The sequence below is a fragment of the Schistocerca nitens genome, chromosome 2 (assembly GCF_023898315.1).
Source record: "Schistocerca nitens isolate TAMUIC-IGC-003100 chromosome 2, iqSchNite1.1, whole genome shotgun sequence".
NCBI classification, from domain to species: domain Eukaryota; kingdom Metazoa; phylum Arthropoda; class Insecta; order Orthoptera; family Acrididae; genus Schistocerca; species Schistocerca nitens.
Window position 1 is genome coordinate 110,368,087 of NC_064615.1, and position 20,097 is coordinate 110,388,183.

The 20,097-nt window shown below is 41.5% G+C and overlaps 1 protein-coding gene across 1 annotated transcript in view; it reads right to left on the minus strand.

Annotated features, from left to right (window-relative positions):
- Positions 1 to 20,097, minus strand: part of LOC126235780 (alpha-tocopherol transfer protein-like) — a 237,235-nt gene that overhangs the window by 21,071 nt on the left and 196,067 nt on the right. Inside the window, exons 5-6 of the mRNA XM_049944587.1 lie at positions 7,052 to 7,245; positions 3,318 to 3,428 (exon numbers count right to left, since the gene is read on the minus strand). Coding sequence (XP_049800544.1) covers positions 3,318 to 3,428; positions 7,052 to 7,245 — 305 coding nt within the window. The remainder of the gene's footprint in view (positions 1 to 3,317; positions 3,429 to 7,051; positions 7,246 to 20,097) is intronic.

Below are 20,097 nucleotides of genomic sequence, written 5' to 3' on the forward strand. Positions count from 1 at the left end.
AAATGGGGATGGTGTACGTGTTCATGGATCCTGAATTGACATAAGGTCGACGTAGGGACCTTTTCATACTCTCAAGACGAAAGCAGCCCAGTGTTAATCATAACATGGTTTAATTTCAAGTTCTTCTTTCATCATGCTGTGATAATTGATTTAGATATATTGAAGCGTGGCAGTAACAGATGGAGAATGCATACTTCGGCGTTCTGTTATGGAAATTATTACAGTTGATACGTGCTGAACGCAAGTTGTCCAGAAATGATGTCTACAAGCGAGTCAATACAACAGTAACCAATAGATTAAAAGACATAGTGAGCCAATGAACAGGTTATAAAATCGTTAAAAGACCGGGCGACTTACCAGTTGCAGTAAGTGAAGTGAAATAGAAAGAAAATAATGTGGTCAGATGAATACAGACTAATGTTACAGCCGGCCGAAGTGGCCGCGCGGTTCTGGCGCTGCAGTCTGGAGCCGCGAGACCGCTACGGTCGCAGGTTCGAATCCTGCCTCGGGCATGGATGTGTGTGATGTCCTTAGGTTAGTTAGGTTTAACTAGTTCTAAGTTCTAGGGGACTAATGACCTCAGCAGTTGAGTCCCATAGTGCTCAGAGCCATTTGAACTAATGTTACACATATCACATACACACTCAGATCTGAATTAGTAGGCTGAAATTTCAGCGGAAAGTCAGCAAGAGTCAACAAACAAAGGAGAGAAATACTGAAGTACTGAGGAATGACGATGTGTGTACTAAGGTCACTGAGGCAATAGATATAGTGATAACGAATATCAGAGGCCACGGAAAACTTTAGAAAGGGATCATCAAAGAAGTTGGATCCGAAAAAAATAGATATGAAGAAGGTAACTGGAAGTAAATTGTTAGTAACCGAAGAAATATATCAGTTGACTGACGAAAAGAAAGAAGTGCAGCATTGAGAAATAAAATCTGTAGGATATTCAAGAAAGGTAAAGCGAAATGGCTTCAGGAGAAACGTGACAATATCGAAAGAGAAATGGTAGTCTGAAGGAAAGATTCAGCGTATCGATAAGTCAAATAATTTTCTGAGAATTCGAACGCAATAACTTCAAACACTAAGAGTGCAAATGGAGATGCGGCAACTACAGTGTCAGGTTTGTAGCTGAAGTATCCAAATTGCTGAGCAGAATAACATACAATACGGTAAGGAAAATTGAAGGTCTGTTAAATGACTATCACTCTGCATTTAGGACATGTGACGACACGGGGGAGGCAGTTCTGACGTTGCGCTTAATGGAGGCAATACCTAAGAAAAAATCAAGAAGTCCCCTTTGCGCTTGTCGATCCAGAAGAAATGTTCGTAAAACGGGGCAAGATGCTTGAGAGCCCCAGAAAAACAGGTAGATGAGGTCATCAGTCCCCGAGAACTCAGAACTACTTAAACCTAACTAACCTAAGGACATCACACACATCCATGCCCGAGGCAGGATTCGAACCTGCGACCGTAGCGGTCGCGCGGTTCCAGACTGTAGCGCCTAGAACCGCTCGGCCACCCCGGCCGGCAAAACAGGTAGGCCTTAGGGGGTAAGAGTGGTAATATTCAGTATGTACAAGACCCAAGTGAGAAGTGTTCGGATTCGAAAGGGGCTTAAGGTAAGGATACAGTCATTCTTCACTACTGTTCAACCTGTTTACCGATGATGCAATGACGGAATTTACAGAAATTCAGGATTAGGATAAAACTAAAGGGCAAACGTATATTAATGGTACGATTGGCTAATAACATGCTGTCCTCTGTGAAAGTCAGGAAGAATTATAGGATCTGTTGTGTGGAATGTACCGTCTACTGAACACAGAATGTGGTTTGAAGATAATCCAAAAAAAGATGGAATTGTTGAGGGGTACTATAAACGAGATTAATGACAAACTTATCAAACTGAAGAACACGAAGCAGAGAAACCGAAGGAATGCCTCTACCTAGGAAGCAAAATTATGAGTGACGGACGAATAGAGGATGATACAAGAAGCAGGCGTGCACAGACGAAGAGAGCGTTCCTCGCTGAAAGAAGTCAACTAGTATTAAAAAAATCTGACTTAATTTGGAAAAGAAGTCATTTAGATTGTACGTTGAGCACAGAACGTTTTATGCAAGTTAAGTGCCCTGTAGGAAGACCAGAAAGATGAGAATAGAAGCAACATCTGAGGTCATCAGTCCTCTAGACTTAGAACTACATAAACCTAACTAACCTGAGGACATCACACACATCCATGCTCGAGGCAGGATTCGAACCTGCGACCGTAGCAGCAGCGCGGTTCCGGACTGAAGCGCCTAGAACCGCTCGGCCACAGCAGCCGACGGTAAGATAAGAAAAGTTGTCTGCACAATCGGCAAGGAAAAGGAAAATATGGGAAACATTGAGTAAAATTATGGAGAGGATGAGAAACGTGTAAATACGTCAGGGAAAGAGGTAGATTTGACTAAATACATGACATAATTTAGGCTGTTGGATGTAAGTAAAACTGCGAGATGATGAGTTTGGCACAGAAGAGGAAATCATGTCGACAGGCATACATGTCCGAGGACTGATTACAAAATGGTTGCCACGGCAACACACGTTATCTCTCTTGGTCACGATGCTTTCAGTAATAACTGCATTTACTTCCATATATCAGTGCCCCTTGGACAAGTTGTGACTCATTTTTCTGTTTCACGTAGTATACAAAAATTCTAGACATGTCGTATGAACATCTGCCCTAATCGAAAACAGCGTATGTGGTGAAGTAGATATTGGTCATCAAGGGAAACAAGCGATCAGATAATGTTCTTGACATAATTTACAACCTTTTGTGGGTAGTGCAAAGGAGATTCAGCTGTTTTTCTTGTGCTATAATACTGCCAATACGCGTCTGCATCTACCCACGCTGCCAGTGTCTTACACGTTGTCCTTGACGAGGTATCCCAACAATCATGGAGTTGCTGTGCGAGGATGGCCGGATAACTCGTTCCACTGTTCAATGGTCTTATCTCAAAATCACCATATTCACACTGATAGTAACTGACGATGTCATTATCTCTAGAAGGGCTCATATATGTATTTCATACGAAGGCCCGTTTGTTACAAGATGCCATTTACGGCGTGTTACAATGCGGTATTGTTTGAGTAATTGAGGGGTGCGGGTGCTATCTAATTACTTCAAGTGTAATGACTTTTCACAATCTTTTTTCGTTACTGCCGTAATCTTTAAGACTATGTTCGTTACTCTGTCACATAATTTGAAATAATGCTCTTACTGAAGCAGCTCAAATCAACATTGCATTTCACTAGTGATAACCGATATACTTACCCTCTCACGCATCTTCTCTTGCAGGAATGGCTTAAACATAGAGAACACTATGTCGAACAGCCACGACTGGTTGACTATATGGATGGCGTGGATCCTCATAGGAAAGGCCATCTGCAACAGATAAAAAAATATCGAGTTAGAGCAGGAACAGAAAGATATCTGTCTGCTGCAAGTAAACTGCTGTCAGTATTTGTCACATCAAATTTAATTGCTTACTAGCTCAGCAGACTATAAAGAATTTTGTGTCATCAGTCTTCTGACTGGTTTCAAATGGTCGATCGTGCCAACATCATCATCTCAGAGCAGCTCTTGGATCCGATGGCCTCAATTATTTGTTGGATGTCTTTCAGTATCTGTCTTCTCTTATATTTTTTAGCTTCTATAGCTCGCTGTAGTACCAAAAAGTTATTCACCTAAGGTCTTAACATATAACCTATCATACCAATAATCAAGCCACTTGTCTGTTCCCTCTAAACGATGCCGTGATCCAAACGTAAATTCTCAGAAATATCTTCCTCAAATTAAGGTTTTTGTTTGATAGTAGTAGACTTCTCTAGGCCAGGAATGGGCTTTTTGGTACTGCTAGTCTGCTTTTTTATATCCTCCTTACAGTTCATAGAGAAGAAATAAAGACATTGAGGTTTGCCGACGATATTTTAATTAGAGCAGAGGCGGCAAAGAACTTAGGAAATAAAATGAACGGAATGGTTCGAATCTAACAAGTTTCGAGAAACTGAAGTAAAAAAGGGTAATGGAATGTATCCTAACTGATTTGGCGATGCTGAGTGAGAGAGATAGACGTAAGAGAGACTGAAAGCAGTACGTGAGCTTTGCTATTTGAGCAGCAAAATAACTGACAACAGAACCAAATAGGACGTAAAATGCAGACTGACAATACCAAAAAGCGAAAAATATTAATATTGAATATAAATGTAAGTGCTAGGAAGTCCTTTCTGAAAGTATTTAGTTGGAGTGTAGCCTTATGAAGCAGTGTAGGATGGAATACGGACAAGATAAGTGTACAAGAATGCTGAAGATAAGAGGGGGTAGATAGGATGACGAATCAAAGTGGTACTGATTCGATTCAAGAGAAAGGATCCTTATGTAACACCGAAAATGCAGATAACAGAAACTTCGCTACTTATTTTCAGTTTTAACTTCACTCACTTAAACCAAGGTAAAATTTCACTGGCAAGACTAACAAGTAAAGATAAATCAAACATTAAGAGTGCACAATTTTATTTAGTCTGTGTTTAGCTTATCGAGTGACTTCTGTTGGCTTGGTGTCTTATTGTTCTGATATTAATTCAGTTGCCCATTTTCTTAAAGTAAATTAAATTCAGTAGTTCAATAATTAAAAATAAATTGCTTGCCCTTTTACAATTTTGTATTACGTTAAGATGAGGTCACTGAAAATCAATTTTTTACGAAACCAAGTTTGTTACATCCAATCATTTATTTAACCAGCAACTTCATTTAATATTAATTTCAAAATGTAGTATTTTAGAATAAGTAACTGCAAGCTCAGTGCTTTCTGATTCATTTATTTTCTCGTGAAATTTTGTGTTGTGGAAAAGCGACATAATATTTTGTTGCCACGCCAGTGATTATTTGCTTTACTTTCTTTACCATTATCATTCCTTGAATTTTGGACATTCATTGCTCTAGTAGGCTGGCGACCGTTTAATTATCCCTCTTTTGCTAATCAGCATTTTTTTATTATCAATCTTTCCTTTGTATTAAAAATATTACATGCTACCGTTTTCCCCCATGTGGCTCGTGAGCGACTGCACTAAATTTCTACCCATTTCCAAATCATCAATGTTTAGGTTAGGCTTAGAATAGATTCTTCCTTCAGATGGGTCTGTTGTACACTTTCTTACTACTATCTGGTATTATTTTCCTTCGGAAACGATAGCCTTACTCACTGTAAAATTTCATTAGACATACGCGATCCCGGTCAACTTTATCACAATGCAGTAGGCCGATTAGGAAGGGTCGATTTGGTTATGGAGAGAAGTATGGGGGTAAAATTTGCGGGAGACAGCCAAGGATCTACTACCTTCAGCAAATTTTTATAAGCTGCAGTAGCTATACATAACTTCATCACAGTACTCTTGAGACTGAGGATAACAACAAGGACAAATGTTGGTGTACATAAAGCAAGAGATGTACACTACTGGCCATTAAAATTGCTACGCCACGAAGATGACGTGCTACAGACGCGAAATTTAACCGACAGGAAGAAGATGCTGTGATATGCAAATGATTAGCTTTTAAGAGCATTCACACAAGGTTGGCGCCGGTGCGACACCTACAACGTGCTTGCATGAGGAAAATTTCCAACAGATTTCTCACACACAAACAGCAGTTGACCGGCGTTGCCTGGTGAAACGTTGTTCTGATGCCTCGTGTGAGGAGGAGAAATGCGTACCATCACGTTTCCGACATTAAGGTCGGATTGTAGCCTATCGCGATTGCAGTTTATCGTATCGCGACATTGCTGCTCGCGTTGGTCGAGATCCAATGAGTGTTAGCAGAATATGGAATCGATGGGTTCAGGAGGGTAATACGGAACGCCGTGCTGGATCCCAACGGCATCGAATCACTAGCACTCGAGATGACAGGCATCTTATCCGCATGGCTGTAACGGATCGTGCAGCCACGTCTCGATCCCTGAGTCAACAGATGGGGCCGTTTGCAAGACAACAACCATCTGCACGAACAGTTCGACGACGTTTGCAGCAGCATGGTCTATCAGCTCGGAGACCATGGTTGCGGTTACCCTTGACGCTGCATCACTGACAGGAGCGCCTGCGGTGGTGTATCAACGACGAACCTCGGTGCTCGAATGGCAAAACGTCATTTTTTCGGATGAATCCAGGTTCTGTTTACAGTATCATGATGGTCGCATCCGTGTTTGGCAACATCGCGGTGAACGCACATTGGAAGCGTGTATTCGTCATCGCCATACTGGCGTATCACCCAGAGTGATGGCATGGGGTGCCATTGGTTACACGTCTCGGTCACCTCTTGTTCGCATTGACGGCACTTTGAACAGAGGGCGTTACATTTCAAATGTGTTACGACCAATGGCTCTACCCTTCATTCGATCCCTGTGAAACCCTACATTTCAGCATGACAATGCCCGACCGCGTGTTGCTGGTCCTGTACGAGCCTTTCTGGATACAGAAAATATTCGACTGCTGCCCTGGCCAGCACATTCTCCAGATCTCTCACCAATTAAAACGTCTGGTCAATGGTGGCCGAGCAACTGGCTCGTCACAATACGCCAGTCACTATTCTGGATGAACTGTGGTATCGTGTTGAAGCTGCATGGGCAGCTGTACCTGTGCACGCCATCCAAGCTGTTTGACTCAATGCTCAGGCGTATCAAGGCCGTTATTACGGCCAGAGGTCGTTGTTCTTGGTACTGATTTCTCAGGATATATGCACCCAAATTGCGTGAAAATGTAATCACATCTCAGTTCTAGAATAATATGTTTGTCCAATGAATACCCGTTTATCATTTGCATTTCTTTTTGGTGTAGCAAAATTAATGGCTAGTAGTGTATTTTTGAAACTTCAGATGCAATTGACATCGAGATATTTAAGCAAACCAGTGACATGATTGGTGTTAGCGTGTCTGTATTTCGTCTTTTTGATCGCCGTTAGAAAATACAGAAACTGCTTTGGTTTTGGAGCACGGGCAGCCGTAACTTTTGTTTACGCACCCCCATGAGAGCCATGACCTTGGCGGCGACGGAGGGCGTGAGGTACCACGTCTGCGACAGCGAGAGGCCCTCCAGGTCGAAGATGGCGATGCCGCCCAGGATCTGCGCTCTCTGCTCCAGGATGCCCAGCTCGAGCACCGCCAGCGACGCCTTCAGCAGGTCCTCCACCGAACACCTGCCCGGGTCCCAGTTCCCTGCAAACACACACGCGTTGCACGCTCCACTCAACAAACGAGGCTGTTGCAAGCGGTACTTATCCCATATACATAACGAAACGTGGGCAACACAAGATTATACGCTTCTAATTTACTAGTGTTCAGAAAATAACTGTAAAATTTATGTTGACTGCCATAACTGCATTTTCATTACGTATTGTACAGAGCAATTCAGTTTATTTGCTAATTTCTTACACTGTCGTATTATTTGTACAAAAGACTTGTTTGTATCGTCATATTACCCCTCAAAGTATGCAACATTGTGCTTAACCTATGCTTCAACCACTTAAAAATGGCGACGATATGTATGCATTTTAGAACACACAAAAAGACAGATCTTTTTCATTTTTTAAATGTAAGCTCTGCAAAGCAATAGGTTTCTGTAGATGAGCATTCATTAATATCACGTTGTGCTGTTCGTAATTTAGTGTTTGAACATTTAATAGATTATCATAATGATTGTAAAACACACGATATACACGAACGATATGCTCCAGGTATGAATGCATAAACTTTATAAAAGTTTCCTAGTGAACCCATAGCTAAGCGTAAATGAATGTGTAGCAACATGCCACAGATCTGTCCTTTCTGATTACAGGCACATCTGTAATAAGTGGAAAACACTCCCTGAATCGAAGATTATAAATTGACAAGCATAGGATCACAAATTGATGTGCCAACACAAAATAGCACTGCGTGGGTTGATGTATGATCCAACGATATCCAGAAATTCAGAGTTTGTAGTTATGTACAGAAAGTTTATTCCCTATCTCTAAATCAGTCTATTGGAAATGCAGCATTTTAAAGTAAATATTAACACACGATTCTTATTTTGACCGAGTGTGACTTCATTTGAGGGACTCAATCCAGTCAGTCGAAACAAAGTAAATCACTGTGTTACGGTCTACAGGACGCTTTGCTTGTTCTACACCTTATATTTCTAACCTATGTACAACCTTCAGAGCTATGGCGTATGGTGGTGATTCGCTATGACAGAATTTAGTGTCACCAGGTGGCATGAGTGGTTATACAAGATAACCAAGGTGATGAGCAGAGAATTGAAACATAGTAAGAACTTTTCGCAACCGCAAGAAAGTCTGATTTATACCAAAGGCATCTTGGTTTTATATAAAATGCTAGGGAGCAGTAAAAATTGTGATTTCGCCAACAAATTAAAAATGTATTAGTTCTGCGACTGTGGTTGTAACGCAATAAAATTAAAAAAATATTGTCATTCAACGTTTCGCCGTATTATTCACAACCAGATGCAGTATGTTTCACTTTGAGAGAGGTAAATTATTTGGTACTTTTTTCAGGTAGCAACTGACACAGAAAATTCGCTTATACTGACCACTATAACAGAAATTTTTAATTTTTTGAGAGTTAAAACAGTTAATAAGCATTTCTCCGCAAAAAGATTTTCCGTTAATTTGGAAAAGACTTAGTATGTTCACTTCCATACAAGAAGTAGTATAACATAACAATTAATTTCAGGGGTCAGTGTATAGGGTAGAATGCACCAAAGTTTTGGATGTATGGATGAAACCCTGAAATGGACGGGACGTAAGAGGTTTCTCAATACGCTTAATTCAGTAACTTTTGCCTACTGCTTAATAGCTAGTTATGTAATACTTCACAGATTTTCACTCAGCGTCTTACGAATTGGTTTAAAAAAAATGGTTCAAATGGCTCTGAGCACTATGGGACTTAACATCTGTGGTCATCAGTCCCCTAGAACTTAGAACTACGTAAACCTAACTAACCTAAGGACATCACACACATCCATGCCCGAGGCAGGATTCGAACCTGCGACCGTAGCAGTCGCGCTGTTCCTGACTGCGCGCCTAGAACCGCTAGACCACCGCGGCCGGCGAATTGGTTTCCTGTTATACCTTTAAGTCATCACTTAAGAAGGTAGTACTTACTGAGCAAAAGTGAAGAGTGAGAATTAATATAAAGTGTTAATCAACAACTATCTGGTAGCTGCTTCTCCAACTTTATGCGTTCTGATAGCAGCTTCACAATATACACTGAATGTGTATTAAGGGTCGCCTGACGCACTCTTTCTGCTGTTTCGGCAGACACTTGCAGTTTAGCATTTTTATGTAAAGCGTGGATGGAGCTCATCTAAAGAAACATTTCTCATCATGCGTTTCATGTTACGCCACGGTCAGCGAAAAATATCGCTTTGTTTCTCCTTACAAACAAAATATTTTGGATTGAAATTGTATTTCCCAATTCAATAGAAGTTTCCTTAATAAGAGCGATATTCGGTTTAACGATGTATGTGGAAAGGACAACAAAACACGAAGAAAGACCGGTGCTTCAGCACAGCAGCGACTGAGCAGCGCCGTTGCAAGGCTGACAGACAGACGACGCGATGTGAGCCAACACACGATAGAAGGGACAAGTCCGATACGAAAGCAAATGTTTACCAATCTTTATCAACTGAAGTAGAGTGTGATGGAGAGCAAAATAACGTAGCACTGAACAAATACAGCCCGAGAGAGTTTAACTCTAGCCACCGTATTTGCCCAAGGAGTCCTGATGTTTGAGTTTTCAGACTCCAAACGAGATAATATCTCCCGGATTTTACTGAGCTTCCGGAATGAAAAAAAAAAAAAAAAAAAAAAAAAAAAAAAAAAAAAAAAAAAACTAGCTCTAGTGTTAAGGCGCTCTTCATATAGATAAACATTTGTTGGCTACATTTTTAGTACCGTAACAAGAAACAAACTGACATCTGACATTCTCAGTTAACACGGAACCTCAGATGAAACACTAGGAAAGCATTATTTGTTTGGGATGATACGATCTACGAATTGCAGAAAAATTGGAGATATAGGTCAAAAACCGGAGAGACTGCGCCTAGCCTCTCTTATTAAATGCAAGTACCAACTGACGAAGTTAGTTATAAAATAATACATCGAAATTTCAGAAGGGTGTTAATATTCACAGATACAACTCTTGAAAAACTGATCTCTGAGTCAGTATTAACCTCCAAAAATCTTTTTCATTGTTTTCGCAACATCAAATGCCTGTTGGGTAGCAAAGCAAAATTTAACTTAATCTCAATTCATTTCTTCTGGTTAACTCTCTTACAACAGTAGGATATTGAATTAAACGCTGGCAGTGTGTGTAGTAATGAATTTGTGTTTCAGTTTTACTATGAATAATGACGAAGACTAATATGTTCATTTCCTGTTAAAGTTATGCCGCTGTGCTATTTTGCAGTTATTTATAGCTAGCATGTGGCTCTACACACAATCAATCGTGTACGAGGGTCGCTCAATAAATAATGCCCCTCATTTTTTTAAAAGCCATTAGTATGGACAGGCAAACGTCCTTGTTGTTGCTTCATATTTGATGTTTGTTCTGTGCGTCGGTGAAGTTTCGAACCGTTCTGGAAGATGGCAGAACCGTAGTACAGCGTCAAAGTGGCGTCCACATACGGCCCACGTTACAAGCAGTGTGCTGTTATTGAATTCTTGTGTGCAGAAAAAGAAACCGTGGTGAACATCCATAAACGTTTGTGTGCATCGTATGGCGATGCTGCAGTTGATAGGAGTACAGTTGGCCGATGGGTAAAGAAAATTACAGCCTCAGGAAATGGAGAAACAGAGCTCCATGATCAGCCACGCTCGGGAGATCCCGTCACAGCCACCGCTCCAGACGTGCTATATCGTGCGGATGCCATTATTTGTGCCGAACGGCCCATCACAACTCGACAGTCGGCTCTGCATTCCTCGGTCAGCATTGAAAGTGCGTCTGCAATGATCGAGGCTCTCGAATATTTAAAGAGGTGCTTACAATGGGTTCCTCGAATGCTCATAGCGGACCACAAGGTTCAAACAAAGGCCATTTCATCTGAAGTGTTGGAGCGTTTTGATACCGACGAAAGCTGGGTGCACCACTTTGCGCCTGAAACAAAATGGCAGTCCATGCAATGGCATCATCCTCATTCACCACAAAAGAAGAAATTCAACAAATCCCCTCTACTGGAAAAGTCATGGTGACAGTCTTCTGGAATTGTGATGGCGTCATTCTCGTGGATGTGATGCCAAGAGGGTCAACCATCAATTCAGAGGCATGCGTGAAGACTGAATAAACTCAAGAACCGTTTCCCACCTGTTCGATCGAACATGAATCCAGCAGAAAGCTTGCTCCATGACGATAGTGCATGCCCCCACACATTTCTGAGAACCCGGGAACACATCGCCAAATTGGGTGGAACATCATTGCCTCATCATTGCTGTCACCCTCAGACTTCCGTCTCTTGGGGCCGCTTAATGATTCTTTAGGGGGAACACACTTTGAAGATGACGAGAATATCAGTCATGCAGTGAAAACATGGCTACGCCTACAGGACAAGAGCTTTTACCAGCAGGGAATACATGCTCTTCCACAACGTTGGCGTACGGTCATTGAACGTGATGGAGACTACGTAGAAAAGTAGGACATGGACAAGACATGTTGACGTATGTTGTCAGCAAATGCTGGCTCATAACAATAAATATGTTCTGTCAAGAAATGTGGGACATTACTTAAACGACCCTCGTATATGCGGCATGTAAACTAACTCATTCCATCTCATTTTCTGTAGAAATCGCGCTAATTACCCAGAGACCATGTAACGAAACTAAGAAACTAGATCTTATGTAAACCAGGCCAGGAAAGCAAATTCCAAGTGCATCTCATCCATCTGATATTGAGATCTGCATCCGCAAATGAGGTCGCTTCTTACGTATCTTAGTGTGTTGTCACTTGACCAGAGAATATGTGGATGGAGCCCTAGATGTGGAAAGATTTGCATCGGAACTAGTTCGAGCGTAGAGAAGCGGTGGCACGCAGTCTCTAATTACTAGACAGTATACTGATATCCCAGGTTAAACCACAAACCTGCCCGCCGCGCCTCCAGGAATGAGAACAAGTGCTACTCCGTCCTTAGGACTTTCATTTTAATTGGCGTACTGATGCACCGCAGCGTTTACCATGTGGGCGACCATTGTGCTTTATCAGTGAGTCAATGAAATTTAAAGTGTGCGTGTTACGTATGCATGTAGGTGTGACACCAGGAGCTTCAAGTTGCATAATAAAAGGCAGATTCAGCATCCAAAATACAGCCAACAGAAACGTATTTTTGATGAAGATGTAAACGTTTTATGTCAGTTGAAGATGAACTCCTGAAACAACTTTTGGCAAACATTGTTTTATGCTGAAACTAGCTGGTTGCTGTAATTTCGTCAATTTAATCCATACCCATGGAACACAACCACTATTATCATGGATAAATTAATACTGAGTAGTTTAGCACCTTTTTAAGCCGCGTTTAGTCTAATCATTAACGGTAGCGACTAAATTGAAACGACAGTGACGACGACTTAAAGAGACTGCCTCGAAATAGGACACTGTAGATAAGGCAGTCGGATCGTAGGACGGAGGAAGAGGTGGAGGAGGTTGGACTGGAGTCAGCTGTTAGCCGAATATGTGGATGACATGGCTATTGTGATAAGTGGACCACTAGCCGTCTCTTGAATTTAGAAAGGAGATTGAGATTTTGAGGAAGATCGTTTCCAAGTTGGATTCCTGAAACAGAAAATCACTTTGGAAACATGGCATACGTAAAACTCACTTTCACACCAGAATCGGTAATCAAGATCACGTTAGTTCCTACACAATGGTGGCCACTTATGCTGGCACTGAGTCTGAATACACTATCCTTTCGCTTCTACTGTCGTCTATAACATCACAGATTTACGCCCGGGAAGCTTTCATCACAACCGACCACAGGTCGGCACTCACACACACACACACACACACACACACACACACACACACACACACATTGAAGTACTTCCCACGAACACCCTTGAGAAACATTTACTTTGGATTCGAACGACTGACTACGCGTTATTCTATTTATGTTTGTTCTTGGGTTTTGCTCCATCTTTTAAGCACAGTACTTAAATTTCGAGTTTGCTGCAGGAAAACATTTACTGTAAGTTTTCACCTATTTATCACTTTCAGTCATAAACATCACGATAAGCCTGTTCTCGGAGAATGAATTTAGACTTTTATTCGACAATGGCTTCCCTGTGTCACTAAACTGCCTTTGGTCTATGTTGTACATAACATTCGGCATTGTTGCACAGTATTTTCCTGTAGATGTAAAATGAAGAAAGAACCTGAAACATAGTTGGTAATCTTACGCGACTGTGAGAATTCGTTTAAAATATGGCATTGACAGTGAGCACGAAGTCTACACTGTCGCAGCATCTAGAATACGGCTTGCGTAACAATTTTTTGTACCTGAGCTGCAGATATTACAGCAGCTGTGATTAGCGGATACAAATAACTAAGTGACTGAATCATACACTCAGTAAGTTCCAGTACCGGCTGATCCACATTCAAGAACAATTACTGCCGTGCTGATCCTTGAGAAGACCGTGGAGTACTCTTGCTTGACACTGCGCTGTGATAGGCTTCATAGTGTAATTGACGGCGTTTCATACTACTGTACCGTTGCCTGATGCCAAACTGTCACCATAGATTCTTACGTGATAAAATGGTTCGTATCGTGGTCTACTGAGTCTCATGTGCTCGACGTTGGAACTTGCAGTTATACCGAAAAGTAAACTCTGCACACTGCTCTCTCTCTTTCTTCCGCACACGTTTTCAGACTTGGTGAACATTATAATGTTTTCCACGATAACTCACCCGCATGAGAGCTACTTTATGAGGTTCACCTATGACCGTGTACGAGGAAAAGTTGAGACCAAGCGACTTCTAAGTTTCTGACAGGAGAATTGCGTTAGGAGCATGTTTATTGTTGTTGTTGTGGTCTTCAGTCCTGAGACTGGTTTGATGCAGCTCTCCATGCTACTCTATCCTGTGCAAGCTTCTTCATCTCCCAGTACCTACTGCAACCTACATCCTTCTGAACCTGCTTAGTGTATTGATCTCTTGGTCTCCCTCTACGATTTTTACCCTCCACGCTGCCCTCCAATGCTAAATTTGTGATCCCTTGATGCCTCAAAACATGTCCTACCAACCGATCCCTTCTTCTAGTCAAGTTGTGCCACAAACTTCTCTTCTCCCCAATCATATTCAATACCTCCTCATTAGTTACGTGATCTACCCACCTTATCTTCAGCATTCTTCTGTAGCACCACATTTCGAAAGCTTTTATTCTCTTCTTGTCCAAACTGGTTATCGTCCATGTTTCACTTCCATACATGGCTACACTCCATACAAATACTTTCAGAAACGACTTCCTGACACTTAAATCTATACTCGATGTTAACAAATTTCTCTTCTTCAGAAACGATTTCCTTGCCATTGCCAGTCTACATTTTATATCCTCTCTACTTCGACCATCATCAGTTATTTTGCTCCCTAAATAGCAAAACTCCTTTACTACTTTAAGTGTCTCATTTCCTAATCTAATCCCCTCAGCATCACCCGATTTAATTTGACTACATTCCATTATCCTCGTTTTGCTTTTGTTGATGTTCATCTTATATCCTCCTTTCAAGACACTGTCCATTCCGTTCAACTGCTCTTCCAAGTCCTTTGCTGTCTCTGACAGAATTACAATGTCATCGGCGAACCTCAAAGTTTTTACTTCTTCTCCATGAATTTTAATACCTACTCCGAATTTTTCTTTTGTTTCCTTTACTGCTTGCTCAATATACAGATTGAATAACATCGGGGAGAGGCTACAACCCTGTCTCACTCCTTTCCCAACCACTGCTTCCCTTTCATGCCCCTCGACTCTTATAACTACCATCTGGTTCCTGTACAAATTGTAAATAGCCTTTCGCTCCCTGTATTTTACCCCTGCCACCTTCAGAATTTGAAAGAGAGTATTCCAGTTAACGTTGTCAAAAGCTTTCTCTAAGTCTACAAATGCTAGAAACGTAGGTTTGCCTTTTCTTAATCTTTCTTCTAAGATAAGTCGTAAGGTTAGTATTGCCTCACTTGTTCCAACATTTCTACGGAATCCAAACTGATCTTCCCCGAGGTCCGCTTCTACCAGTTTTTCCATTCGTCTGTAAAGAATTCGCGTTAGTATTTTGCAGCTGTGACTTATTAAACTGATAGTTCGGTAATTTTCACATCTGTCAACACCTGCTTTCTTTGGGATTGGAATTATTATATTCAGTAGTTCTAATGGAATGTTGTCTACTCCCGGGGCCTTGTTTCGACTCGGGTCTTTCAGTGCTCTGTCAAACTCTTCATGCAGTATCTTATCTCCCATTTCATCTTCATCTACATCCTCTTCCATTTCCATAATATTGTCCTCAAGTACATCGCCCTTGTATAAACCCTCTATATACTCCTTCCACCTTCTGCCTTCCCTTCTTTGCTTAGAACTGGGTTGCCATCTGAGCTCTTGATATTCATACAAGTGGTTCTCTTCTCTCCAAAGGCCTCTTTAATTTTCCTGTAGGCAGTATCTATCTTACCCCTAGTGAGACAAGCCTCTACATCCTTACATTTGTCCTCTAGCCATCCCTGCTTAGCTATTTTGCACTTCCTGTCGATCTCATTTTTGAGACGTTTGTATTCCTTTTTGCCTGCTTCATTTACTGCATTTTTATATTTTCTCCTTTCATCAATTAAATTCAATATTTCTTCTGTTACCCAAGGATTTCTATTAGCCCTCGTCTTTTTACCTACTTGATCCTCTGCTGCCTTCACTACTTCATCCCTCAGAGCTACCCATTCTTCTTCTACTGTATTTCTTTCCCCCATTCCTGTCAATTGTTCCCTTATGCTCTCCCTGAAACTCTCTACAACCTCTGGTTCTTTCAGTTTATCCAGGTCCCATCTCCTTAAATTCCCACCTTTTTGCAGTTTCTTCAGTTTCAATCTGCAGTTCATAACCAATAGATTGTGGTCAGAATCCACATCTGCCCCTGGAAATGTCTTACAATTTAAAACCTGGTTCCTAAATCTCTGTCTTACCATTATATATTCTATCTGATACCTTTTAGTATCTCCAGGATTCTTCCAGGTATACAACCTTCTTTTATGATTCTTGAACCAAGTGTTAGCTATGATTAAGTTATGCTCTGTGCAAAATTCTACAAGGCGGCTTCCTCTTTCATTTCTTCCCCCCAATCCATATTCACCTACTATGTTTCCTTCTCTCCCTTTTCCTACTGACGAATTCCAGTCACCCATGACTATTAAATTTTCGTCTCCCTTCACGACCTGAATAATTTCTTTTATCTCGTCATACATTTCATCAATTTCTTCATCATCTGCAGAGCTAGTTGGCATATAAACTTGTACTACTGTAGTAGGCATGGGCTTTGTGTCTATCTTGGCCACAATAATGCGTTCACTATGCTGTTTGTAGTAGCTAACCCGCACTCCTATTTTTTTTATTCATTATTAAACCTACTCCTGCATTACCCCTATTTGATTTTGTATTAATAACCCTGTAATCACCTGACCAAAAGTATTGTTCCTCCTGCCACCGAACTTCACTAATTCCCACTATATCTAACTTTAACCTATCCATTTCCCTTTTTAAATTTTCTAACCTACCTGCCCGATTAAGGGATCTGACATTCCACGCTCCGATCCGTAGAATGCCAGTTTTCTTTCTCCTGATAACGACGTCCTCTTGAGTAGTCCCCGCCCGGAGATCCGAATGGGGGACTATTTTACCTCCGGAATATTTTACCCAAGAGGACGGCATCATCATTTAATCATACAGTAAAGCTGCATGTCCTCGGGAAAAATTACGGCTGTAGTTTCCCCTTGCTTTCAGCCGTTCGCAGTACCAGCACAGCAAGGCCGTTTTGGTTAATGTTACAAGGCCAGATCAGTCAATCATCCAGACTGTTGCCCCTGCAACTACTGAAAAGGCTGCTGCCCCTCTTCAGGAACCACATGTTTGTCTGGCCTCTCAACAGATACCCCTCCGTTGTGGTTGCACCTACGGTACGGCCATCTGTATCGCTGAGGCACGCAAGCCTCCCCACCAACGGCAAGGTCCATGGTTCATGGGGGGGCATGTTTATTAGGGCGACCTATGTAGTACTGATGAGGTGTCGGACGCGAGATGTCGCTTGCAGCAGGTAAAGGATCACGTGGACGGAAGGAAAAATTCGGGTTACCGTCCCGCTGACGAGTAGGTCATTATAGACGAAACACACGCTCGGATGGGGAAGGATGGAGACGTATGGAGAGGAATATGGCCACTTCCATGGAATCCTGCGGCAGTTGCTATAAACAACTTGGGGAAACGAACGAAATCTTAAATGTGGATGGTCAAATAAGGATTTTAAGCGCCGTTCTCGCGCGTATAAATTAGTCTTACAACTACGTTTCGTTAATAAAATAAAGAGGTAACAATTGTTTCAAAGTTCTGTCCTCGAGTCTACACTGTCCTTAAATAGCAGTGTTGGCGACGAAGTTTTCTTTTGGGGAGCACAAAATTATCGAACTGGTTCGAAGAGTTTAATTCTTAATGTTACTGTTTGTAAACTCTCCGTCCCTCCTCCCCCCTCTTTTCTTTTCTTCCCTGCTGCAGTGTTAAAGGACTACACAAAGCCAGTTCCGTTGATAATCTGCTTGCTTTGTAAACATGCACTTAACTCCACTCTAGCTTCGAAGTTTTGTTTCTGGACGGCGAACAACAGCCCCCTTATTCGCTACCAGAGCTACTGAGTAACCGCTAACTGCCATGCACAACAGTATCAAAGCATCAAAAAAATTGTGCCTGTACAATGTTGTGATGTCGACAAGCACCGTTCTAGATCGAGACAAGAGCCACATACAGTTCACAAGCCGCATTGTGACCACCCCTGTTATTCAGGGTGAACCCTATGCTGACAAAATTTCGAAGAGTGTTGGAGGATATTTTCTGAGTGTTTTGGCATCAGGAATTTGTGCTACCTCGTGGAGCCTTACAGAGTAATTGCATTTCACTGGATTCTTCAGTTAGATTTTTCTTTGTATCTGTACCGCACTGAAAATATCTGCACAACAGAGTAAACGTCGACGGTAAGCGCTGTGTGTCTTGGTCGCAAACAAACTTCGTTCTAGCCCCTCACGGTACTCGCTAATGGCAACAGCGATGCCCACTTTACTATCCGCCGTCAAGCTTGCATTCACTACTACGCGGTTCCGTCTAGGGCTTATTTTTCTGGAAGTGTAAGTTGTACGTTAACAGTCATACACAGCAGAATGGACAGGCTTACTGTTCGATAGTTGGCGGGTAATCGCACCGTGCATGGGTCAGCGAATGCAGTGGAAGAGTGGCACAAGGACGCTGCGCTGAATTGTTTCCGTAACGACGGTAACAACAGTACTTTTGCTTCTGTACATAGGAGTAGAACAGAAACCGCGTCATCCTGTTTTTTATTGTGCGTTTCGGTGGTTGCACATGACAGATGTTTTCACCGTTGTGCAGTTGTTTTCCATGGAAACAAAAATAACTGGTGTAAAAAACCGAATAAATTATAACTACATTATGAATGAAACAACACGTGTAATATTCTACACTAGTTATTATTTATTTCACAAACCAGTTTTTAGCTGTTACGCCATCATCAGGAACAAATAGGAGTATGTGGTGCAGTGAAATTTTGTTGGATCAAAGATTATAAACTGGTGGAACTACAGAGCATCTCCATTTTCATAGATGAAAAATGTTAATGCTAAAATTAGGAATAAGACAAGAGGGATTATTTCAGTATAAATGCGATGTAATATTAACTAAGATGAAATACGTGACACATTAACTAACGAACTACAGGCGAATTACAGCAGTCTTGCATAGAAGAAGAAAATTGAATAAAGTTTGGTGACGTATGCCACAGATGTGGTTGAAGAAAATAATCTTGTCTTCAATAGGTCCTAAATTACAAACAGATACGATATAGTAGTGATATTAAGCAGCTAAGCGAAGCAGCTGTAATTATACGAAGTAATTTTTTTATTTTAACAGGATAAGTGAAATTATAGTAACTGAAATAAAGGAAAAAATGAGACATATGAATAAGGGAGATAACCTACAACATGGTTTGAATGGGATTCTGAGTAGTATATGCAGTTAGAAGTGGGGAATAAGGGAACTGTGCCTGGTCGTTCAGTACTAAGCTAGAGTAAATGGACATGTATTTTTTAATTTCCATTATTTCAAGGTAGTTGATCTTTCTTCCTTTATTGATGTGATGTAATACTTCATGTTTCACCTTCCAGATGTGGTCTTCTTTAAGCGGGTGGTCTACAAAAGTAGCGGCTCTTTTCTGTTTCCAGCTTTTGTGGTGTCCCTTCCAGCGGGTAAACATAGCCCTGCCAGACTGAGCAATGTAGAATCTGCCACAATTACAAGTAACTACGCATATATCACACTCTTTACCAAACCAGGAGTACTGTCATTATCATTGGGAAAAGTGTCAAACAGTGTTCTGCACAAAAATTCATTCTTTTACGTTCCTGGATTTAAGGTTCTGGCAACATCCAGTGGGACTTTTTCTAAATATGGAATTATGCACCATTTATTGTGTTCTTGAGGCGGTGAGTCAATAACAGAGTAAAGAAGAGTACACCTGTTTCAGCTTTTCGTGTATTATAGAGTCCAGCAAGGTAGGAGAGTAGCCATTGTTTTATGCCATTTGTTTGGTGGCATTTAATTCCAACTGGACCTTGTCTTCACTCATAGGGATGGATATCAGGAGATGTATCATTGAAAGAAACGCAGCACGTTTATGGATCATTGGGTGTTGAGAACTGACAATATTGTAGCCCGCCGCTGTGGCCGAGCGGTTCTAGGCGCTTCAGTTCGGAACCGCGCTGCTGCTACGGTCGCAG